Source organism: Pristis pectinata, chromosome 18, assembly GCF_009764475.1.
Source record: "Pristis pectinata isolate sPriPec2 chromosome 18, sPriPec2.1.pri, whole genome shotgun sequence".
Classification (NCBI taxonomy): Eukaryota; Metazoa; Chordata; class Chondrichthyes; order Rhinopristiformes; family Pristidae; genus Pristis; species Pristis pectinata.
This window is the reverse complement of record NC_067422.1, coordinates 13,777,708-13,803,448: the sequence shown is the minus strand read 5'-3', so window position 1 is coordinate 13,803,448 and position 25,741 is coordinate 13,777,708. Positions and strand designations below refer to the sequence as shown.

General features: G+C 41.6%; 1 protein-coding gene across 2 annotated transcripts in view; it reads left to right on the top strand.

The window, feature by feature from the left end:
• Nucleotides 1–15,709, top strand: part of LOC127579776 (zinc transporter ZIP11-like) — a 601,467-nt gene extending 585,758 nt beyond the window's left edge. For both annotated transcript variants that reach the window (XM_052032691.1, XM_052032690.1), the window contains exons 7-9: nucleotides 668–766; nucleotides 7,855–8,013; nucleotides 10,828–15,709. In XM_052032691.1, the coding sequence (XP_051888651.1) occupies nucleotides 668–766; nucleotides 7,855–8,013; nucleotides 10,828–10,930 (361 nt within the window). In that variant the 3' untranslated portion in view covers nucleotides 10,931–15,709. The remainder of the gene's footprint in view (nucleotides 1–667; nucleotides 767–7,854; nucleotides 8,014–10,827) is intronic.
• The last annotated feature ends 10,032 nt before the right edge of the window (nucleotides 15,710–25,741 follow it).

Sequence of the window (25,741 nt, the reverse complement as noted above, 5' to 3'; positions counted from 1 at the left end):
CAAATATTTACTGGTAAACAGCAGCTAGTTTGGGAGCTGCAGTTAATTTTCCTCATGCAATTATATCAATTTTGTTATTAAAAGTTCAATAGTTGTTGATTTACAATGCTTTGGGGCTTTATTCAGGAGCCATGCGATTTTCGAAGCAAATCCCTTTGCTTCAGATGTTTCCTCGGTCTTTGTAATATGTGCAGAAAGAAGTATGGAACATGAACATCGGTGGCCATTACACGATAGGAAGAATGTTGCCGAGGGATTCAGTTCTCTCAAACAGTTATAGAAGACCAAAGTAGTGAAAGGCACCAAACAAGCCCAGTGTCCAGCTCCGGTGGGCAATTAATCTTCAATATTTTGTTAACAAGCAAGAACTTAACTGTGATGGATAGAAATTCCAGCTGTGGTCCATCTACATTTCATTAGAAGTGTCTGGAAATCCAAAGTGTGGGAGGGAATGATGTTATTTTCTTTTCATTGGTGTTCTGATAAGCCAATCTGATTAATATAATACATTATCATGCTTATCAGGGGCAACAACTTTTATATTCTGGATATTCTACAACAATATTTAGAAGCTTATGGGAGTGAAAGAGTATGTAAAATTATACTCAGATGCAACTTTTGCATTCACCAGATGGTGCATTTATTTGTGTTTATTATTTCTTAATAGGAACTTAGCGATTGGAATTGGACTGCAGAATTTCCCAGAAGGCCTTGCAGTTAGCTTGCCGTTGCATGGTGCAGGAGTGTCCACGTGGAAGGCATTCTGGTGAGTAAGTGAAAGATGAGTGTTGGTGAAAAAATATTTAAAATAGATTTAATCCATTTAAAAATCTAACCAGAAAGTTGAAAGTACTTTTTTTATGAAAAGTGCAGAATACAAACAGGATTCATTCATGTCACAATTTCATTCATCGTCACTTCCATTAAACTCACACATTTTGCTCTGCTTCTAGGATCAGTTGTGGAAATTAATTATGGAAATAAAATGCAACACATTTAGCTCAAATGAGGGTAAATTTCAGACCTCCAGTGACAATACATTGGTCATTCTGTATTACTAGTTACTCATTCTATATTACTGTGAGCTAATTTTGAGATAACATTTGTTTGATAACTGATTATCTGATCGAGTCACCAGTAGAACCCATTGTTGAAGCCCGGTCAGCAAACTGGAGCTTTGGCTGAGCCACTGCACGTGAGGTATTGTGAGACTTCAGCGGCAAGTAGGTCTCAGCCAGTCTCGCCCTGAGACCCAGCCCCCTGAATTCCCTGCTAGGAGGCAGAGCTGCGAACAGATCTTTACTTCTTATTAAAGCTGGGAGGGTTTTTTTTTAAACTTATAAAATTGTCATAAATAATTAAAAATGATTAAGTAAATTGAAAAAAACATCAACTGTTAATTAACACAGTCACATGTATAAATCAATCAAAGCATGAAGCTAATTTAATTTTAAAAGTCACCTTCCCCACTCTCCAGGCCAAGAGTCCCTCTTGAAATGCATGGGGTCTCCGCTCTATCACCAGCTATAATTAACAAAGAATTGGAGAGAGGGATACCCATTCAAGACTGGGGTCCTCTGATGGACCACAGCGATAGAGCAGAGTTAAGGATGTGGCTGCATTTGCCACTGAGCAAGTCCTGGACTTAAGTTCAGGATTTACTTGCATTTGAATGGCTGAATGTTAGCAATTCCCTTTGAAACTCTGTCAACACAATTCAACCTGGTGCCTGGAAGGTGCATTTTGTTCCATTCGAGTAGATCCTTATGAACGGTGTTACACTTGGAACAGTTCTGAAACTCTTCAACCTGAACGTGTCTAGAATGGCGGAAATGAACTGCAGTCCCATGAGATAACATCAAGTAATAGTCTGCCACTGGAACACTATTGGCTTCATTTTGACAGATGGAACCATCATCATCCATTAGAAACTAGGGAAAAGTTCAGAACTTAGCATGTAAAAAATGTAATTTTAAAAAATTGCAAGGCTTTCTGAGCTGTGCTTACGATGAGTGTGGTGCAAGAAAGTGCATTAGACGTGCAGGCTGAATTGAACCTCATCACCAACAGTTCAACAATACCACCCACCACCAGCATCATCACCATGTTCTGAGGGCAGCCAGGACTAGTCAGCTGATGTATTTGTGCCCCTGTCTCATCCACATCCTGGGAAAAAATGAATAAAAGTTACACAGAAAGAAATCTACAGGCTGAATGAGATGTTACCTGCGGAGTTTGAACATCCAAGCAGATGCACTGCAGCCAATTGCACAGCACAGCTTTCAGAATGAGTAGCAATTTCCAGATTAGTACAGTGATGCACAGTATCTTGGAGAAGGAAAGAGTGCTGGGGAAAGACAGAGTGTATGAGCACAGATTGACTTTGCAACTCAGTGCTATCAGCTGGTTACTTTGCCCTCAGCCACACATACCAGCCAATGGCAGGCAGTATGCCCCAGATTGAGCAATGTGGGTGGCTGCCTATTGGCTGCACACGACTGCACAATTGGTTCTTGTATCCTCTGCACAAACTTAGAAAAGATGAACTTTCTTTCAGGTGCCCTGGGAGGTCTGTTGCTAAATAATCCTTGTCAATGTTGAAGAATGGACAATAGCAAATCAAGCATATTGAATTGGGAGGCTTCAGTGTTTTGATTGTTGCTAAGAAAAGCTAACAGTGTTGTGTTTTTTGAAAGTCAAAAAACCTCCGGCTTTGCCGTGTTTTTTTTTGTCTTATCTTATTGGCAGTTAACTTTGTGTCTCCTTCCCAAGCAAATCTGTCTATTTTTGTGAGATAAAACTTTTTCTTTTCAACACAGCCTGCTTTGATCACATACCTACATGTCATCGCGTTTGAGTGGTTAGCGCAGCAACAGAAAGCAGGTTTCTTTGCAGATACTTAGTGGTATCTCCAGATCCTGAACTTCCTGATAATTCCTATCAGGCTGTGTTCTTATGCTGCATGGCATGGGAGATTTATTCTAGCCAACCAGCACGTTTGCACTTGTTTCTGGAGTGATCCTCTTCTGATTTAGTCCCAGTTTTCTGGAGTGGCCATCGGCATCCCTGCAAGATTTAGTTTGTGGAGGTGGGGCAGAACTCTGTGCCCCTTTGCACCCAGACTGAAATCAATCCTTTCCTTTCCCAGGAACATCTGGTAAAGTGTATCCTTGTTTCTGCTATGTTTGTTGATTATCAACAAATTTCAGTGGTAGTTGCGAACCCATTCTGACAACTATTCCTCCAGCACCCTTCATTTGCTGTCCTTCGATAGCGCCCTATCTGCATCAGTTAAAAGAGAACCCTTATTTCTCTTTTACAATATTTTTATTAACTCCAGATAGAAAATACAAAGTACATGAAACAAAAGAAAAGACAAAATGTTACAAAATACATTGTATTGAGTCACACTTGAAATCACAATACCTCATATTGATAAACAGAAATGATAACTAATTAATATTAATAAATTGGAATAATTTTATTATAAAAAAAGTCTAAACCCACTACCAAGACCGAAGCTGTTAGGTAAAAAAAAGCCCTGAAGACATAATAGTATTAGCCAGTATCTGTACTTTAGCACCAAGTCAATGGTTTTGAAAGTAGTTCAAAAAAGGTCCCCACAATATTTGAAAGTCCAGATTAGATCCAGAAATTGAACAATGGATCTTCTGTAAATTTAGATATGACATAACATCCCGCAACCATTGAACATGAGTGGGGGAAGTAACTTCTTTCCATTTAAGCAACACAGCCCTCCTGAACCAACACGACCAACCCTTATCTTTAACCGCAGATGCCTCTGTTGCCTTGTCCTTCCCAGTTTATAACTCCAGCCAGCCCGATAATCCTGACATGCCCACAGCATTTTGGATTTTAACTTCTTTTGCAGCCCTCCTTTCCTCTCTTCACTTTCACCTGCATTCTCTGTCTTTACTCAAAGCTTGCTCTGACTCGCATGCTTCAGTCTTTCACCTTTCCCGTTTCTCAACCTCATTTATGTTGTGTCTTTCTAAAGTTTCTTTCTTGCCAAAGTGGGTACTCTCTTCTTGATGCTGTCAACAGAGCCATAAATAAACAATTCGATTGGACCACTGGGACACTGTGTTCGTTTTGAATGCTTAAATTGGATGAGTTAGGGTTCAATGAGGCTGGCAACAAATCCATCATAAGTGCCCATCTGCCATATTTATAAAGGCTCCTCTGGAGGTGAACAAAGAAGGGTTAGTTCTTCTGCACAAGCAAAGACTGGGTTGACGGTTGTTTGAGATCCCCTTGTCGTTGTTTGGTCACAAGTGACTGCAGCACGTGTCACACACACTACAGTCACTTTATGTAAGCGCTTGTCAACCAATCTAGAGATCCTCAATGACCTTTCAAAGGTTGCCACTGCTCAGGTGAGTTTCAGCTGTTTTGCTTGTAGAGCCATGGAGACGTGCAGCCCAGATACAGGCCCCTAGTTCACCATGCCCACACTGACTATCAAGCACCCATTTACAGTAACCCTATTTTGTTCACCTTACATTCCCATCAACTCCCCCCACTGCTACAAGGGGCAATTTACAGTGGCGAATTAACCTGCCAACCTCCATGTGGGAGGAAACAGGAGCAACCACACAGTCACAGGGAGAATGTGTGAACACAAGAACATGAGAAAGTAGGAGCAGGAGAAGGCCATTTGGCCCCTCTAGCCTACCCCATCATTCATTATGACCGTGGCCGATTTATGCTGGCCTCAACTCTTCTGTGCACATTCCCCATAACACTCAGTTCCTTGATCTTTCCAATATTTATCCATCTCAACCTTAAGTATATCCAATGATTTGGCCACCACCACCCTTGGGTGGGGGTGGGGGGGTGGCAAAGAATTCCAGAGGTTTACTACCCTCTGACCCTCTGAGAGAAGAAATTTCTCCACAACTCAGTTCTAAATAATCTGCCTCTTACCTTGTAACTACGTGCCTTGTTCGTGACTCTCCCACGAGTGAAAATATCTCAGCATCTACACTGTCAAGCTCCCTTAGGATCTTATATATTCGAACAAGGTCACCCATTGTTTTTCTAAACTGGAAAGAATACAAACCCAAACAGTTTAGCTTTTCTAGATAGAACAGCCCTCGCATCCTTGGAACTAGCCTGGTCAATCTCCTTTGGATTGCCTCCAATTCTACTCTATTCTTTCTTAGGCAAGGGAACAAAATTGTGCACAGTATTCCAGGTGTGACATCACCAATACCCTGTACTACTGTAACAAAACCTCCCCATTCTTAAACTCCAAACCCCTTCACAATAAAGGCCAAAATGCCATTTGCCTTCTTCACTATTTGTTGGACCTGCCTGCTAACTTCTTCTGATTCATGCACTGCAACACCTAGATCCCTCTGAACTTCACTTTTTTGCAGTCTCTCTCCATTTAGATAATAGTCCACCTTTTGACTCCTCTTAACAAAGTGCATGATCTCACACTTCCCCACATTAAACTCCATTTTCCAGAGTTTCACCCAATCACTCAATCTATATCTCATTACAGAATCATAACGTGCCTTTCCACCTATTTTTGTACCATTGGCAAACTTGGAAACCTTATATTTCGTTCCCTCTTCCAGGTCATTAATATAAATAGTAAACAATTGAGGGCCAAGAGCCAATCCCTAGTACTCCACAAGTTACATCCTTCCAGCCTAAAAAGCACCCATTTGTTCCAACTCTTTGTCTTCAATGAGTTTTCAATCCTTGTTAACACACTTCCTCCAATACCTCGGGCTCTTTATTTATGCACCAGCCTCTTATGTGGCATCTTGTCAAATGCCTTTTGGAAATCTAAATACACTACATCTACAGATCCCTGTCTATCAACTCTCCCTGTCACATCCTCAAAGAATTTGAGCAAATTTGTCAAAGATGATTTACCTTTAATAAACCATGTTGACTTGGATTGATTTTATTTAGCTTTCCTAAATGATTAGTTGTTTCCTCTTTGATTGTTGCTTAGTTTCCCACTGTCTATCTTCCTCCCTTTTTGAACAGGGGAGTCACATTGGCTGTTTTCTAATCTTTTGCCACCCTCTGGAATTTAGTGACTTTTGAAAAACTTTAATCAATGAGGCCATTATCTCTGCATCCACCTCCTTTAAAACTCTTGGGTACAGGCCATCGGGTCCCGGTGATTTGTCTATCTTTAGCCCCATGAGTTTCTCCAATACTTTATCCCCTTGTGATTGGTATTTTTGCAAGTTCTTCCATGTTATTTGAAATTAGCCCACCTGTTATCTTAGAGATATTTGCAGAGTCCCCATGGTGAAGACTGGTAAACTCCACAGAGACAGTACCTGAGGTTAGGATTGAACTCAGATCACTGGAGCTATGAGGCAGCAACTGTACCAGCTGTGACACTGTGGGAGTGGTTGAAACAAGACTGTCCAACTCTCTGTTGCAGCTTTTGGTCCCACCCATCCCCATCCTCAGTGAGAGCCAGCCAACCACCAGCATTATCACTGACAGGTGACTTGCAAGAATTGGAGAGAAGAGAAGGAGAGACTGATAATTTGGCTGTGTAGATGGTTTTGAAAAGAATTTTTAAGAAGTGGGAATGGATTGAGGTGTACATCAATTCCAAATAGTCATACCCGCAGCTGAAGGTTCTCCTATTAGTAAGATAACATAGGATATCTTTATTAGTCACATGTACATCGAAAACACGCAGTGAAATGCATCCTTTGCGTAGAGTGTTCTGGGGGCAGCCCGCAAGTGTCGCCACGCTTCCGGCACCAACGTAGCATGCCCACAACTTCCTAACCTGTATGTCTTTGGAATGTGGGAGGAAACCGGAGCACCCGGAGGAAACTCAAGCAGACACAGGGAGAAAGGGTGTCACTCAGAAGAATGATGCATGCCAACACAGGAGACCGCAGATGCTGGAATCTGGAGCAACAGACAAAAAGCTGGAGGAACTCAGCAGGTCAGGCAGCATCTATGGAGTGATCCCTCCCTAGATGCTGCCTGACCTGCTGAGTTCCTCCATCTTTTTGAATGATGTATACCTGTAGGTTACAGGACAGGAATTTATAGAGAACAACCAATTTTGAGATCACAACCCCATTTCTCAGTCATCATATTCCACTCTCCCTCCATCTGAAAATCTACCACTGAAAAGATGTCAAAAGAGATTTAAAATGATAGAAATGTATCAAAACATTCCCAGTAAATTAAGTGACAAAGATAATCAGTAGTCCTGATGAATTTATGTATTCAGTGTTCTGAAATCTGGCAATCCAATCACATACAGCCATCCGCAAACATCGAGGGGTATTTGATGGAAGCACTTTGCTGTCATTTTAATCACATGGACCAGGAAGCTTTCAATGTGTCAAAACCCAAAGTGAGATTTAGAGCCCTTCCCTGGAATGGGATGGAATCCTGGAATGGTTACAGCACAGAAGGATGCCATTTGGCCCATTGTGTCCATGCCAGCTCTCTTCCAACGCACACACTGGTTTCACCCCTGGCTCTTTCTCCATAGCCTTGCAATTATTTTTTCATTATATGCTTATCCAGTCCCCTCTTGAAGACCACATTGGATCCTGCCTCCATCACGCCTGCAGCTAGTGCATTCCAGATCCAACCATGCACTGTGTTTAAAAAAAATTCTCCTCATGTCACTCTTACTTCTCCTTCCCCTTTATTTTGTACCTGTGACCTCTCTTGCCCGACCTCTCTGCCACTATCGACTCTGTCCAGCCGCTCCCATTATTTTATATATAACTACGGTGTTGCTTGTTGTGTTTAATTGTCAAGTCTAAACTTTCACCCAGCATTTCATTTGGGTAACCGGACTTGTTTTTTACCGTTGTAAAGGTACGGCCAGTTAAGTGGTATGGTTGAGCCAGTGGCGGGAGTATTTGGTGCCTTTGCTGTAGTCCTTGCCGAGCCACTGTTGCCCTATGCCTTGGCGTTTGCAGCCGGTGCCATGGTTTACGTTGTAATTGATGACATCATTCCTGAAGCACAACTCAGGTGAGCGCCAAATAATTCCTTGTAACTTCATGCAGCTTTGAGTGTTGTCTTTCCCAGTTAACCAGACAAAAGCAAAATTCTGCAGCTTCTGAAAATCCAATATATATATATATATATACAGCAAGTACTGGAGGTTCACCAGCATAAGCACCATTATAATCAGCGGGTATAGATCGACAACAAGAAAAGAAGCCTTGAGTCTCAATGTGCTGAAAATTTACAGCAGGTTTAGGTACAAGGAATGAATGGTGCCAGGGATGAGGAGTGCCAGTCATGTGGAGAGAGAGTCTGTGATTGTTCTCCTGAGACAGTTCAGGGGATCTAACAAAGGTATTCTGAGTTGTGATGGTAGTTGATTAATAATAGAATCTGTTCCCACCAGCAGGGAGTTTGGTCAAATGTAGTTGAAGCATTGGAGGCAAGGTGAAAAGAGGTTTTTCTTTTCTGCATCAAATTGTTAAGATCTGAAATGCACTGTTGAAAATGGTGATGCAAACAAATTTAATAACGTTCATAGGAAATTTATAGATGGGAAAATAGCAAGGGAATGGAACTAATTGTTGGCACAGGCAAAGTGGGCCAAATGGCCACCTGTTGTCCTGTTTACTTCTGTCAGGTTTGACGGAATCTTAAAAAAGGAATAGCAGGTTAACGTTTCAGGTGGAGCCCATTTGTCAGATGAACATAAGGAAATAAACATCTGCAGTTGGGTAAAGGTTTAATAAAGCTGTTCAGGTGATGTCTCACAACTTAAGCAAAGTTCAATTGTTTTATAAGCAACAGCAGAACTTCACAATTGAATAATGGACTCCAACGTATTGCCAATTCCTGAGTGATTTCAACAATGCCCGAGAGATACAAATTTATTTCATCTCTAACATGCCGAGCAGCAAAGTAGTACAATATGGATCAACAAGGGGAGATGAGCTTCTACTAACGATCTGTGATCTTATCCCCAACATTTTGTGGAGGGACTGAGTCGATTGCACTGAATGGAAGCAATGTTCAACCTTCTAAATGCTGCGTTCTCTGTTAAATTTATTTTTTGCCATTGGCACAAGTTCCAAGTCTGGTGCATGACATCTTAGGTCGGCCACAGCGCTGTGCACCTTTTAGGTGGCTGCTCTCGTTAAGTGGGTACAAAGTGTAAGGTTTTCCTGTCCTTGCTCAGAGTTCTCTGTAATTGATGGTTGGGTCTCAATTGCTTAAAGGTGCAATTTTTTTTTGAGAAACTTCCATTTTGTTCTCCCCTTTGAGCTTTGCCACATCAAAGGCCATTTCCTGGCCAGATGTGTGTATGGGCAAACTATTCTCAGCTGCAGGCTTTATTAAGGCCACTTTTGTGCACTTTACTAGAAAGCACAGAGCACTGTTTTATTGTATTCTATATTCTGCCTTTTGCCTGTATCAATTGCACTGCTGTGTTCAGGCACCAACACCTGGGCTGACATTTTAGATTCCCTGCTCCTCCAGAACACCTGGAGCCTCACAGAGCTGATATTGTGCCAGTGGTTAAAGACCACAAAATTATTCGGAAGTTGTCTTTAGAAAAACAGTTGCTTGATTTTAATTCCTTTAGAGATTTGTGCACGGGAACAAATTGATCTCCCCATCTGTTGCTGCACTGCACTTTATGAGGATCCAGTGCAGGGGTACTTCAAGTTAAATCTGATTCTCCTTCATCTTGTGTCCATCCACCAAAGTCAGATAACTTTTTGTTGATGGTGACAGTGTTGGCCTCGACAAGATCCTGAACTGTGCCTGGACTCTCCTCGAGCAGTGCCTCCCACAGGCCTTAGCTGTTGTAACATTGCCTCATTTCACTACGTCAGTTTTCACCAGCTGAACTAGGTCTGGAAGCAGTTCAAGGCATTCCACGTGGTCCGTTTTCCTTGGCCATCACAGGAAGCAGCTCAGTTGCCTTCATGCTGGCCACGCTGTCGAGGTCTGCAAGTTGCTCAGTAGCTGACTGGCTCAATGGTATACTTCCAAATGTCATTGAGTTGCCCCCATAGTTAACCCTCCAGTGTAAATGACTCCTTGGGACAGTGGACAATGGGCAAATAGACAATTGCAAGTTGGCATATCAGTGGTGCAGCATTTGCTGTGTTAGCAAGACTCTCATTAGTGCATTTTATATCCTAGTGAAGCAACATTATAGGGAGGATGTGGAAACTTTAGAGAGGCTGCAGAGGAGATTTACCAGGATGGTTGCCTGGATTGGAGAGCATGTCTTACATGGACAGGTTGAGTGAGCTAGGGTTTTTCTCTTTGGAGCGAAGGAGGATGAGAGGTGACTTGATAGAGGTGTACAAGATGATAAGAGGCATAGATCAAGTGGATAGTCAGAGACTTTTTCCTGGGACGACAATGGCTAATACGAGGGGACATAATTTTAAGGTGATTGGAGGAAGGTATAAGGGGGATGTCAGGGGTAAGTTTTTTACACAGAGTGGTGAGTGCATGGAATGCACTGCTGTACATTAGGGACATATAGAGACTCTTAGATAGATATACGAATGATAGAGAAATGGGAGGGCTTTGTGGGATCTATGTTAGATAGATCTTAGAGCAGGAGAAAATGTTGGCACAACATTGTGGGGCCGAAGGGCCTTTACTGTGCTGGAGTGTTCTTTGTTACAAAGAGGAGCAACTAATAACCATATTAGCATTTTAGGTTTCAGTCATGCAGTTTTAGGCAAAGGGAAGTATTCAGTGTATTCCAATTTACCTAATCATTCTAAAGCCATTAAAATTACTGACCACTGAATCAGGTAAAAGGAAAACTGACAGTACCCTTGCTTTTGTTTGCAGTGGAAATGGCAAGCTGGCATCCTGGACCTCCATCATCGGTTTCGTCTTGATGATGTCGCTCGATGTTGGCCTTGGGATAATCTCAAGATTTACTTTTTGCTGAAGAAATTACTTTGGAACATTATTTTCATCACTACTAATTTTTTTTCCCCTGCAACAGATTGTGATGTCATCATAAGTCTAGATGACCAATCATCAAACTGAATGCACATTTCTACATTGACATGTAATTTGATCTCACTGGAAAACGGTATTGACCCGACTTCTAGTCTGGCGTTATCGGTGCAATTGACCCTTTTCAGCAGACTGGGCCAGTGATCATTTTACATTTGTTTCTGGTTTGCGGGTTTCCCTATGTTTGAACCCCATGGTCTGTTTTTATAATGAGATTTTACTTCAGTTCCAGGCTTTCACTGATGGATTCATAAAACAGCATCACAGTTGAATGTTTATCAGCATAAACTCAGGTCAGGAATAGGCTTAGAATTTGTTATTGACAATTGTGTAATATAATAACACCGCAATAATTATGTAGTTATTTTAATTATAATCACCCATTGAATGATGAATTGTGTTACATCACAAACTGCGCAGACGTTTGAAGGATAGTTTACTTGTACTGTAAAAACATACAACATATGATAACCTGTTATGTATACATTTGACAAAACTTGTAACTGAAACGCTTTGTCCCCCTTCATTCTGATGTTAAGTTCAACAAAAAGTCTCAATTGCAGCAGGCTTGGAATAGTTTACATCATCTACTTTGATTATTATTAGTCGATCCATGATTTATGAAATTATTTGAAGCGTACATTGTTGTTTACAGTGATATTACCTGTATATTGCCACCAACAAGTCTGTCATCAGACACTTAGAAGTTTGGTCAAATGTGCCTTTGTGGATTCAGAGCCATTTGCTTTCTTAATGCAAAAATAGGACAAAGACAGAGAAATTTATTTGGGTTACTTTTAAGTTCTTGTAATCCACTGATAGAAAGGTCGATATTGTTTCCTTAAAGTGACCTGCTAGCATTTCCAGTGCACTTTACCTGCAGCCATAGAATCTTAAATTAGGATGCAATGAAGAATAATTGCAGATTTCTGGATCCAAAGTCAGGCCAAGCCCGGGGTAATTTAGAACTGGATGTCCCTCACATGAGAGACATCAACTAAATAGCTAAGCCAACTAGATCGAAAGGAGTTTCAATATAAATGCAGAATATTGCCAGTGTAGAGGCTGCATCATTGAGAACATGCAGAATGCTAGTTGCTGGTATAGATGGCCTTTGGATGTCTCCAAGGAGAGAATTGTGCTGCACTGATTTATGTGACCATTTACCAAACACTGCACAAGTGGCTGGTGGAATCATACAGGATGTGTTGCTGTACAGAGTCTTTCACTTTTTTTCCTTCTTAATATGTCAGGTAGCAAACAAATAGAGGGAAAGGATATCTCAAGAGCAACTAATAAAGCATTTTCAAGTATTACATCTGATGTCCAGGAATTTAGAAGGACGCAATAAACTCTGGAAACAGAGTCTTTCCCATGGCCCACACAAAAGAAAGTAAACTTCAAATACAACTCATGTCAGCCAGAACCTGGTGTTGCACAGAGCCTTTCCCATTGAATACAATGGGCCAGTGTATTTAGAGGTTAACTGTATTTGTGCCGTACTCACACACCCATTTGCAGAACTTGACATCAGTGTCCTTTTGGCCCGCTGCTCACTTTAAATAGCACTTAGGCATACAATGTCATGTTTGTTTTGAAGTAAATATATAACTACAGTAATGAGGTGAATTATAAAAAGGTTATTGAAAGATATTGTTCTGGCACGAATTAGTTGGCACTGTAACAAAAAAGAAAAAAAACTTGTTGGCGACTTGGAATAAATTATAATGGTTGAACTCCGTAACCCTAATAAGAGCACCAGGATTTAAGGTTAGGAAGCATTTGGAAGTTTCAGCTCTCTCCACAAGTAACTTTTTTAAATGATATTGCTTTTGGAATATTGCTTATTGACAGTGCCATGCTGCAAATCAGTTTCTTTCTAATTGACAGGTCTGGCTTACTTCTCTGGAGAAAGGTAATTCTGACGTCAGTATTAATGTTCAAATATTACACTTACTTATCAAGTACCCCAGATATTTAGGTCATGGGGAACATTTTCCCTGTTTCCAATTATATTCATAACTATGATAGGTAGCCATGGTTCTGGTTGAAGACTGTGGTAGGTGTAACTCGTTAACTGTGCAAGCAGGGGGATGGCTCAGAGAGAGAGACATGAAGGGATGAATTGGAAGGGACACACACCAGAGTTCTTTGCCTTACCACAATTTTAAGTCCAGCGTGAACTTTTAGCCATCTGGGGAACCTGCCAGAAATGATAAATTAATGTTAATGCCTTTGCTGCTGGGAGCCCAGAGATGTGCATCGTGAAGCTTGGGGTGGGGAAAGGGGGCTTTCTATTTTAAAGGGAAGTTATTGGTTTCATGAATCTCCTTAAAAGGCTTGGATCTGGGAAAAGTTGCTCTAATCCTGTTTGGTAAAGTGTGAAGTTTTTCAATGCAACCTTTTAACTTGAAGGGCTTTTGTGTTTTATCTTGAATTATTTTTAAAACAATAAGCAAATCTTTTTTAATGCAACCAGCTATGCAATGTTGTGTCATCAGTATTGTCGTTATGTACTGCTCAGTTTGTAAAGGCAAATTATCAGGATAACTTACTTTCATGTCATGTTTTCTTCCAAAGTAACTTTGAAGTTTAAACACTGAATTCATTATGAAATATGCCAGAGGAGCAGGGACTTTGATATCAGTTATAACAGAGGACAAAAGGTATTCCAACTCTGTATGATGAAACCTCGATAACTTTGTCCCTGTCGGACTCATATGACCTTCTAATTGATTTGCTTTTATTTCAATTGCTGTTATTAACTTCTACTTTAATAATAACTCCCTGGCATGAATAGTTTCAGGGTAGAGACACTGACTGTAAGAATCAATGTAAAGGTGAACTTAGACTTTTAGATTAGTTTGACAGGATTTAGGGCTTGAATTGTGTGGGGCTCTTTGGATAGTAATGATTTCTGAAACAACGAAAATGTAACAAAGCTCAAGCAAATAAAAATGCTGGATCATACAAACACTTAGTATGTCCCCAACAGATATCCTTGGTGACATTTGATTCTGCTTTTGCTAACGAGGAACTGTTGTATCTCAGATCGGTTTGGATAGTTGGAAGAAAGTTTGAAAGAATCCAGAGTGGCCCAAGACAGTTTTCATTCCAATTGTATCTCTATTACTTCATCTGCCTGAGCTGTTTGCAGCACATTTGTTTAAACTCACTCTGATTCATGGGTGAATGAGATGAAATGGTATTGCTACTGAGCAGAAGTTGTGAGGGGCAGAAGGCTTCTAAGCCTTGACTAGTATTTGGCATGTCAGTCCAGGAATACAATTTAAAGCCGCATTTCCTTCCTTTCCCGCTTATTGCTTGAAGTCTGCAGTCTGGTACTGATTATCCCAGTGTGTCTGTGTATTGGTGTGTCCACAGTATACTTTTATTAGCTCTTGTTTTGAAATGCTTTCTGTTCCTTTTTTCTGGTCCATATTCAGTGACTAGATAAATAGAGGAAAAATGGAAGCTGGTGGCCAATCGAGAGTGCCTGCAGTCAAATCCAGACTCATACAGAAATTGAGTTATCTTTAGCCTTCCAAACAAATTTCACTTGGGACTCTGGTCTTTGTTTGGAATATTAAACAGTGCAGGCTCACATGATTCCACATCAAGTTCATTTCAGTTCTGCAGCATGGGCAGAGAGAATGAACTCTGCCAGTTTCCTCCCTCTGCTCCTCTCTGTCTCCCCGGAAAAAAATCATCAAGGGTCTGGGAAAATAAAACAGCTAAGTTAAAACTGGATTTTTCTCAGATTTGTTTTTCTCTTTTTAAATTCTGCATCACCTTAAAAAGAAATCTGCTTTTATATTGTACAGTACGAGATTATCTTGGGTGTCTTTCCAAGATTTTACTAGGTGATGTTCGAACATATTATTCCACAAGGCGGTGGACACAGGCTTCTTGCACTAGTTCTCTTAAAATTAACTTTGACCTCACCTGTCCCTGTTGGACAAAATTCCAAGTGGAGGCCATATGGGTCTGGTGGAAATTTGACAAGTTGGTCCCTCTCGTCTGTTTTCTTCTGGACCATTTGAGTAGCCCTCAATTAAGTTCTTTTGATTGGTGGTGAGGGAAGATTACTCCTTCATCCTTTAAACAGTGCATGTATGCCATTGCCAGAAGAGTTGTGAAGAGGTACAACTTAAATCTTCTCACCAGTTGCTGTAGGAGCAAGAATCATTTAGAGTGAAATGAACTATTTTAAGTCTGCAATGTCCTCAAATGCTCTGTAAAATTTTTGTGCATGGTGATTACTGGACCTTGACATGCTATTGTTTACAGTAGGTTTTTTACTTTCTAAGGACTGGACCTTAGCTATTAGTTGTGGCAATTATTGGAAATATCAAAAGTTCATGTTTAAAGAAACTACTTTTGCAGTTTTCACGGGTAAGTGGACAGAATCCATCCGCGAAACCTTGTTTAAAATCCAATGTAACTATAACAAGGTTGATGATCTTCACATATTAAGGAGAAAGATAATTTTTAATTTCCTTGGAAATATTTTGGCAATACAGAACCTATTCCACTTAAACCGAACTGTCTGAATCTTGTGTGATGATGCTAAAAGTGTTTAATATTTCATAAACTGATGCTGTCTGACCTGAGTGTTTCCAGCATTTTCTGTTTTTATTCTTGTAATATCAAATTGGAATTTGCTTTAAGCCAATAGCTCATGAATAAACTGATGTTCTCAACCTTGTATTGCAGTCAAAGTTCCAGTGTGTAATCTCTGTCTTCAGCTGAATTATTGCTCACTTGTCACAGGAGAAATTATTCTTTTCCTTGATTGTTCCTCACCTCCAATTGTTAGTTTGCTGCATCACCCGATGCTCATGAAATATACTCGTTTTATTGTTTACATGTGTGTAATGAAATATTCTAATCTCAATGCATCAAAACATTTTATTGCACTTAAATTGAAGTAATTATATAGGTAATGCTGTAGAAGTACCCATGCTTGAAGATTTGTCCCTCCAGGCGAGTAGGAAGGTAAACAGATATCTACTCTGGCCTGGTGCCAGACCAAAAGACATGCACTTAACAGCAACCATCACGCCACAGGTGAGACTTTACATAAACTAACATTGCAAAAAAAGAATAAATAATGATTCTCACTGAACAAAAAGAACTGTTTGCTCTTGTTGTTTTTGAGCTATTGTTGGATTTGTGAGACCAAAATGATCACTGAGAACCCAAAGGATGTTGGTTATGCAAAACACAAGGTGCAATCTACCACCAGTGCCGGAGATTCCTCCTTCCATTCAATAGCTATTTAGATAATGAGGCTAATGCTTGAAACATGTTTTCCTGGCACAGGGCCTCACCCACTGGGAATGCATTTTGGCACATCGCAGGCATAACGCCCACAATTTTTTGCCTATTTATATGGAAAATCCGAACGAGCACACCGGCAGTTTCACCTACATCCGCTCAGTCCGCAGATCTTGCTGCCAGGAATGCACTTATTTGCTCAAGCTGAGCCAGATATGATCACCCGAGAAGCTGGAAATTCTTATGGCCTGCAGCTAAATTATTCCTGTCCACTTGAAAGTCACTGTTCATTGGATAATTCATTGGTCTCCATTGGCTGTTTTTTTGACACATTATACATGATATAAAAATCCAATTCATATGATGTAATTTTCCTCAGTCAAGCATTTGACACATAAAGAAACCATCACCGCATTAGGAACCTTTAAACCACGCAGAGGTTTTTTGCCTGATGTAAATTGCACAAACACTCCCCAGGAAGACACATTTCTAAGCCTTTATCAAGTCACCGGGAATCTAATAAATTGAAATTTTGCAAGTTTTCCATTCATACTGTTGATAAGGCTTTTGCTGTGTATTTATTAATATCACACTGCTTGTTTGGCATTGTCTTCCTGGGGAATGTGAAAGCCAAGTGTATCCTGTTCAAAGGCCAAACTTCAAGTGCCTTCAACTGAGAGTGTGCTGATCAATCACAAATCTCAATTTAGGGTTTTGTGAGCCTAGCACTGATATTTGATTAAAGAACAAAACAGAACATGTTGCAAATACTCAGCAGGTCAGGCAGCATCTGTGGGGAGGAAAACAGTGAACATTCCATTGTTCTGGTAGGCATGACATTATTATAACCAACACCGAAGCCATGAATATTTGCAACTGGCGTGCAGAAAACTTCACATATCCCCTGCTCTTTAAAGTCCATGAGGATGGAAGAGTAAATCTTGTTAGTTGCTGTGTATTTGAGTGATTAGTAAATACTAAGTAACATAGCTGACTCAGATAATTTTAAGTTTAACCTAATAAACTGAGTAATCCCAGATGCTTCATCCTTCATAAGATGCATTTCTTTTTCTGTGAAGGGATAATACTAGACTGGTGAAATGATGGGGGCTTAAACTGTAAAATCAAAACCATGAATGCTCACATAAATGATATAAAACCACAATTGTTTTTTTGGAGAATTACCTTAACTTGAAATGGTTGATATACTTTGGCTCCTACATGGCAGAAGATATAATGAGGAGCACAAGACTGGAGCTTTAGTTGTAAGTTATATTTTCTTTCCCAGTGAAGATATCCAAGGGCTCTGAGTTAGTTGTTAGTATAGGGGTAAAGTAAGCTTATTAAATGAGTGACTGTAAAATATATTCCATTCCATGGTAATCTGAGTGCATGTTTGCATCTATACAAAATTAATTTCAGCACAGTCTCTAGTAGGGGTGGACGGAGGCTTTCCATGAAATGAAAACAGCATTCCTATGCTCCTTTTTATATTAAAGAATAATTACAAAGTTGCTATAATGAGGGGCAGGTCTTACTTTATTGAAACTTACTTAAACTTGACATTGAGACAGCTAGATAACTCCGGTTTTGGTCTATGATTAAGGTAAAATCCATGCATTCACCTGTGTGTCTAACCTTTCATCAATGTCTTACTGTTGCCGATAGAGGATCAAAAATGTTGATATTATATATTCCTCTCCAATAGGACCCAAGGCTTCCAAAAGCTACATGTTAATGTTTGCTTTCCAACTGCAGATAACTCTCGTAATCTATTGCCATATGCTGATTAATCTCACATAATATTTAGTTTTTCAATTTTACTGACATAGTCATTTGTTAATTATCATAAACTAGAACAAATTTAGAATCTAAAAGTTTACGGTTCACACCAAAGCCTTGTGCGTACTGCAGTCCCACCATTTTCGTTTGTATGTAGTGATATCTCTGTGTGGTCAATGCCTTATTGGTTGATAGAGCCTATCTGTACTTCAAAACTATTGTTGGGAAAATATTGTCAAAATAAATCAGTTTATGGCAATTCACTTATCACTGAATTCTTGAAAACATATATCACTCAGCATGTTTCAGTCGCTATTCTAGTTTAGCACTGGATTTCTCTATCCTTCAAAAGAAACTCAACCAACACTTGAGAGTCTGCAATTTGCAATCTTGTGGAGTAATTGTTAAACACTCAAACCTGGTACTGTGTGGCATCGCCCATTTATGGCCCAGAACAAGTTAATCATTCGTTTTTGCTTAAATATGATATAAATAATAATGTATTAATAACTTACACAATAAGGAGGAAAGTGAGCTGGGAGGGAGCAGAGACTGCAAAGCAATATAGACAGGTTATCGTGAGCCAAAGGGCCTGTGCTGTGCTGTATGTTCTATGTTAAGTACAAGGTCAAGAAGATGTATAGCATGAAAAATTGAGACATTCATTTTGGTAGGAAAGAAACCAAATGGGTTAGAATTTCTTTGAATGTGTTTTCGAGTAGAGAGCTTAGTGGAATGGTGTCATGACAATAACCTTTCCCTCAATGTCAACAAAACAAAAGAGCTGGTCATTGACTTCAGGAAAAGGGGCGGTGTACATGCACCTGTCTACATCAATGGTGCCGAGGTCAAGAGGGTTGAGAGCTAAGGCTACTGGGGAGAGTTTAAACTAGAATTGTTGGGGGTGGGATCTGTACTGGAGAGACTGGGGAAGAGGTGTTTGGCTCTCAAATAGAGGAGGCTAGGAGTAAGTACCACAGGCAGGTGATAGAGAAGGGACGTGTTCAGACAGGCTTGAGATGTGTCTATTTAACACAAGGAGTGTTGTGAACAAGGCAGATGAGTTTAGAGCTTGGATCGATACTTGGAGCTATGATGTGGTGGCCATTACGGAGACTTGGATGGCTCTGGGGCTGGAATGGTTGATTCAAGTGCTGGGTTTTAGATGTTTCAGGAAGGACAGGGAGGGAGGCAAGAGAGGTGGGGGAGTGGCACTGTTGATCAGAGATAAAGTGTCACGGCTGCAGAAAAGGTGGATGTTGTGGAGGGATTGTCTACGGAGTCTCTGTGGGTGGAGGTTAGGAACAGGAAGGGGTCGATAACGGTGCTGGGTGTTTTTTATAGGCCACCCAATAGTGACAGGGTTATTGAGGAGCAGATAGGGAAGCAGATCCTAGAAAGGTGTGAGAATAACAGAGTTGATGCAATGGGGGATTTTAATTTCCCAAACATCGATTGGCATCTCCAGACAGTGAGGGGATTAGATGGGGTGGAGTTTGTTAGGTGTGTTCAGGAAGGGTTCTTGACACAGTATGTAGATAGGCCTACAAGAAGAGAGGCTGTGCTTGATTTGATATTGGGTAATGAACCTGGTCAGGTGTCAGATCTCTCAGTGGGTGAATATTTTTGGTGATAGTGATCATAATTCTATCTCCTTTACGTTAGCACTAGAGAGGGATAGGAAACAGACAGGCTAGAAAGGTGTTTACTTGGAGTAACGGGAGTATTATGAGGTTCTCAGGCAGGAAACTGGAAGATTAAATTGGGAACAGATGTTCTCTGGGAAAAGTACGGAAGATATGTGGCAAATATTCAGGGAATATTTGTGTGGACTCTGTACAGACAGTTCGATGAGACGGGAGTCGTGATAGGATACAGGAACCGTGGTGTACGAAGGCTATAATAAATCTAGTCAAAGGAAAAGAAAAGCATACAAAAGGTACAGTGAGCTAGGTAATCTTAGAGATCTGGAGGAGTAAAAGGCTAAAAAGGAAGGAACTTACGAAAGAGATTAGGAGAGCCAGAAGGGGACATGAGAAGGCCTTGGTGGGCAGGATTAAGGAAAACCCCAAGGCGATCTACAAGTATGTGAAGAGTAAGAGGATGAAATGTGAAAGGATAGGGCCTATCAAGTGCAGCAGGGGAAATGAGTGTATGATCCGGAAGAAATAGCAGAGGTACTTAATGAATACTTTATGTCAGTATTCACCACAGAACAAGATCTGGGGGATTATAGTGGGGATTTGCAGTGGCCAAAAAGCTTGAGCATGTAGATATTAGAAAAGAGGTGGTGCTGAAAACTTTGGAAAGCATCAAGTTAGATAAGTCGCCGGGACCGGATGAGACATACCCCAGGTTGCGGTGGAGGCGAGGAAGGAGATTGCAGAAACTCTGATGATGATCTTTGTGTCGTCCATGGAGACGGGAGAGGTTCCGGAAGATTGAGGTTGCAGATGTTTGTTCCTTTATTCAAGGAAGTGGAGTAGGGATAGCCCAGGAAATTATAGACCGTGAGTCTTACCTCAGTGGTTGGTAGGCTGATGGAGGAAGGTCCGATAGGCAGGATTTATGAACATTTGGAGAGGTATAATATGATAGGAATAGTCAACATGGCTTTGTCAAGGGCAGGTCCTGCCTGACGAGCCTGATTGAATTTTTGAGGATGTGACTAAACACATCGATGAACGGAGAGCAGTAGATGTAGTGTATATGGATTTCAGCAAGGCATTTGATAAGATACCCCATGCGAAGCTTACGGAGAAGGTGAGGAGACATGGATCCAAGGGGACATTGCAGTGTGGATCCAGAAGTGGCTGGCCCACAGAAGGCAAAGAGTGGTTGTTGAAGGGTCGTATTCTGCGTGGAGGTTGGTGACCAGTGGTGTACCTCAAGGATCTGTACTGGGACCCTTACTATTTGTGATTTTATAAATGAACCCGGATGAGAAGTGGAGGAGTGGGTTAGTAAGTTTGCGGATGACACGAAGGTTGGGGGTGTTGTGGATAGTTTGGAGGCGCTGTCAGAGGTTACAGAGGGACAATAGATAGGATGCAGAGTGGCTGAGAAGTGGCAGATGAAGTTCACCCAGATAAGTGTGAAGTGGTTCATTTTGTTAGGTCAAATATGTTGGCAGAATATAGTATTAAATGGGTAGGACTCTTGGCAGTGTGGAGGATCAGAGGGATCTTGGGGTCCGAGTCCATAGGACACTCAAAGCGGCTGCGCAGGTTGACTCTGTTGGTTAAGAAGGCATATAGTGTAATTGTCCTTCATCGATCGGGGAATTGAATTTAGGAGCCGTGAGGTATTGTTGCAGCTATATAGGTCCCTTGGTCAGACCCCACTTGGAGTATTGTGCTCAGTTCTGGTCGCTTCACTACAGGAAGATGTGGAAGCTATAGAGAGGGTGCACAGGAGATTTACAAGGATGCTGCCTGGAATGCGGAAGCATGCCTTATGAAAAGCAGGTTGAGGAACTCGGCCTTTTCTCCTTGGAGAGACGGAGGATGAGGGGGGGGACCTGATAGAGGTGTATAAGATGATGAGAGGTATTGATAGGATAGATAGAGGCTTTTCCCTAGGGCTGAATTGGTGGCCACAAGAGGACATAGGTTTAAAGGTGCTTGGGAGTAGATATGAAGGAGATGTCAGGGGTTAAGTTTTTTACTCAGAGAGTGGTGGTGGTGAGTGCGTGGAATGGGCTGCCGGCAACTGTGGTGGAGGCTGATACGATAGGGTCTTTCAAGAGACTGTTAGATAGGTATATGGAGCTGGGTAAAATAGGAGGCTATGGGCAAGCCTAGTAATTTGCAGGGTAGGGACATGTTCGGCACAGCTTTGTGGGCCAAAGGGCCTGAATTGTGCTGTAATCATTCTATGTTCTATGTTCCTGGGAGTGAACATCACCAACAGCCTGTCCTGGTCAAAATCACATTGATGCCCCAACAGCCAAGAAAGCTCACCAGCAACCTCTACTTTCTCAGGAGGCTAAAAAAATTTGGTTTGTTTCCTTTGAACTCTCACCAGCTTTTACCGATGCACCATAGAAAGCATCCTATCTGGATGTATCACGGCTTGGTATGTCAACTGCTCCGCCCAGGACCGCAAGAAGCTGGAAGAGGTTGTGGACGCAGCCCAGCGCATCACAGGACACCAGCCTCCCCTCCTTGGTCTTTACCTCTCATTGTCTTGGTGTAAGCAGCCCAGCATAATCAAGAGTCCACCCACCTGGGACATTCCTCTCTATCTCCTCTTCCATCGGGTAGGAAAGATACAGGAAACCTGAGGGCACGTACCACCAGACTTAAGGACAGCTTCTACCCCACTGTGATAAGACTATTAAATGCTCCCTTACACAATGAGATGGACTATGACCTCATGAATCTATCTTGCTGTGACCTGGCACCTTATGCACGTGCACTTCCTCTGCAGCTGGGACACTTTATACTCTGTACTGTTATTGTTTTTAACTGTCTACTTCATGCACTCTGTACTAACTCAATGTAACAGGCATGTTGTAATGAATTGACCAGTACGATCGGTTTGTAAGACAGCTTTTCACTGTACCTCGGTACAAATGACAATAATAAATCAATACCAATACCAATTCACGTTTTGGAGCAGCTCTGCTTGTAGGTCCCTATGTCAGCTTGTAGGGGGTCCGATATTTTAAAGCACACAACTATCCACGATGTTATGCGCATTAGAAGCAATCATCTGAGGGCTGGTTCACATGTTCACAAACAAACTGCACCTCCACGATCTCCCACCAAGGTGAAGGGGAGGTTTGAAGGGTCAAGGTCTGAGGAAAGAGTTGCCGGTGAAAGCCTGAAACATGCACCAATCAAGGCTCAAGGACCAGCTTCTATCCTGCTGTTTGTAAGATTATGTAATACGGACCTCTTGTGCAGTAGATAGACCCTTGACCTCACCAATCTGCTGGCCTTGCAACCTTAAGTCTGCCTGCACTGCACTTTCTCTGTAAACTGGAAACACTTTATTCTGCATTCTGTTATCGCTTTTCCCTTGTAATACCTTGATGTACTGATATGGTGAAATGATCTGTAATGGATGGCAAGCAAAACAAGTTTTTCACTGTACCTCGGAACATGTTGACAATCATAAACCAATTACCAGTGGGGTCAGTGAGGATGGGGGTGTGGGGGGGAAGTTGGCGCAGGGAGATCAGGGATTGATCATCAGGTTATAATAAGGGGAAATGACAGGCGAGATTGAAGGGGCATCGAGAAAATGGGTGGTCTGGGGAGAGTGTAGAAATGAGCTGGATCAAAGCTGAAGCACTGGGATGAAAGTCAGTGGGCAGCCAAGGAGATGTTTGCAGCGGAGATCATGTGACGGGAGAAGCCCGGAAGGAATTTACTGTTAGGAGGAATGACCATCCACAAAGCTTAATTACTCAATTATTGATGCCCTGATAGCAGTCTGAATGGGATTGGAGCTGAGGTGGGGGGGGGGGGGGGGGGGGAGGTGGAACATGTCACAGTCCGATGGTTAAGACTTGTTTCTGTATTCAAGACCAATGCCTTTCACAAACTGTGTTCGCCCTGCGAAAATTACCCAGTGACGTGATTGTGCCTGGTATGCTGATCAACAACATTGCTGATACCCAGTGGCCATGTGCATTGTCTACAACAAAGGACTGTTACTACAGTTGCAGCAATTGCAAAATTTTGCATGAAGCAAACAAATGCATTTAGCTATCAGGTTTCCAATTAACTTCTTTCCATATGGCATGGTGGTAATGTTGTACTACCCAAGAGAATTTCTCAAACAAGATTTTTAGTCGTAAACCAGTAGATGTTGATGTACAGAAGAATGGGTGTCTAATTCACAAAAAGAAGCAATTAGGCAGCGTTGGCCTTTATTGATGGGTGTTGGAGGAACAAGAGTAAAGGGGGGGTCATGCTACAAACTGTACAATTGGTGAAATAACAACTAGAATACTGAGGGTAGTTTTGGTCTCTGGACACAAAGATGATCACAGTTGCAACACAAATTAATTCAGTTGATTCCTGGTAAGAGAGGCTGTGTATTCATTTAGAATTACTGAATGCAATAAGAATCAGAAGTAAGGATTTCCTTAAGAAAGAAGGGAAGTTGAAGAAAGGAAATCATGAAAAGACTGAAGGGAAGGTGCTGCATGTGAAGAAGAGTGAGCTTGTATCCTTTCAAATGGGAGACTAGGCTATACGCACTGGAGGATAGTGAGAGCAAAGCTAAGGGACAATACATCATGGGCAACATCCTTCCCCACCATTAGTAGTACCTACAGGAGGCGCTGCCTCAAGAAGGCAAACATCTATCGTCAAAGATACCCCACCATCCGGGCCATGGCATCTTTTTGCAGCTGCCATTGGGCAGGATGTACAGAAGCCTGAAAGTCCCACACCCACCAGGTTCAAGAACAGCTACATCCCTTCAACCATTTGGGTTCTTGAACCAACGGGCAAAACCCTAATCACTACAGTTTCACAACACTGTGACTACTTTGCACAAACATGGACTTTGTTTATTTTATTCTAATTGTGTTTCTTCCTTGCAAAAATTGTGTTTAATTTATATTTTTCTTGTGAATGCTGCTTATATGATGCCGTGTGCCTGTGATGCTGCTGCAAGTGGGCTTTTCATTGCAACCTGTGCATACATGTACTTCTGCAAATGACAATAAATTCGACTTTGACTTTGATTTTTGGACACAAGATTCTGAGAGGATGTTATCTCTGGCTGAAGAGTCCAGATTCTCAGGACATAATCTCAGGATAGGTGGTCAGCCATTTTGGACTGAGGCAAGGGAAAATTTCTAGTGAGAGGATTGTGAACGATGGTAAATTTCTGCCACAGGGGGATGTATATATTCACTGAAATCAATTGCTTTCTGGACACTCTGAGGAAAGCAAGGGATATGGAAGGGGAACAGGAAAGTGGATGAAATAGATTTTCAGTTATCATCTTGTTGATGGCAAAGTAAGATTGAGCAGCCAGTTGGCTACACTGGTCTTGATTCTTATTTTCTTATATTTAAACCAAATAGTCTGGCATAAACCCAAAATGTTTATGCATCTAAAATTCACAGAGGTTGATCCTGGGAAGATCAATCCAATGACAAATCCACCAAATTGTGTGACAACTTCAAACTATTCCAGCCGTAAAAATGTGCCCAGTTGATTTTTTTTTCCTTTTACAAAGGTGATTTATTCAGTGATTACAAGAATCACATTAATACAATATTACAAAACTGCATGATACACACTATTCACAGTTTCAAATTATAAACCACGGTCATCACTACCCAGAACATACTCGAGCCCCTGTGGTGCCCACTGGGTCCCAGAAATCCCCCATTGTACCTGTGGATACCACGTGCTCCTCCAGGGACACACAGGTACGGACATAACCCTGGAAGAGGGGCAGGGCAATCGGCTAGGGCAGAACCCTTGACTGCCTGCCACCTAGACCTGTAAATGGCCACCTTGGCAGGCCCAGGAGCAAACCACCAGGGGCCTCCCAAGCAACCCACCCCCCTCTGCACCAGGTGCTCAAAGATCAGGAGCGTGGGGCTGAAGTGCAGTCAAAACTTGAGGAGCAGCCCCTTCAGAGACTCAAACGGGGGCTGCCACCTCTGACACTCCATAGCTACATGGTACACCATCTCCTTGGC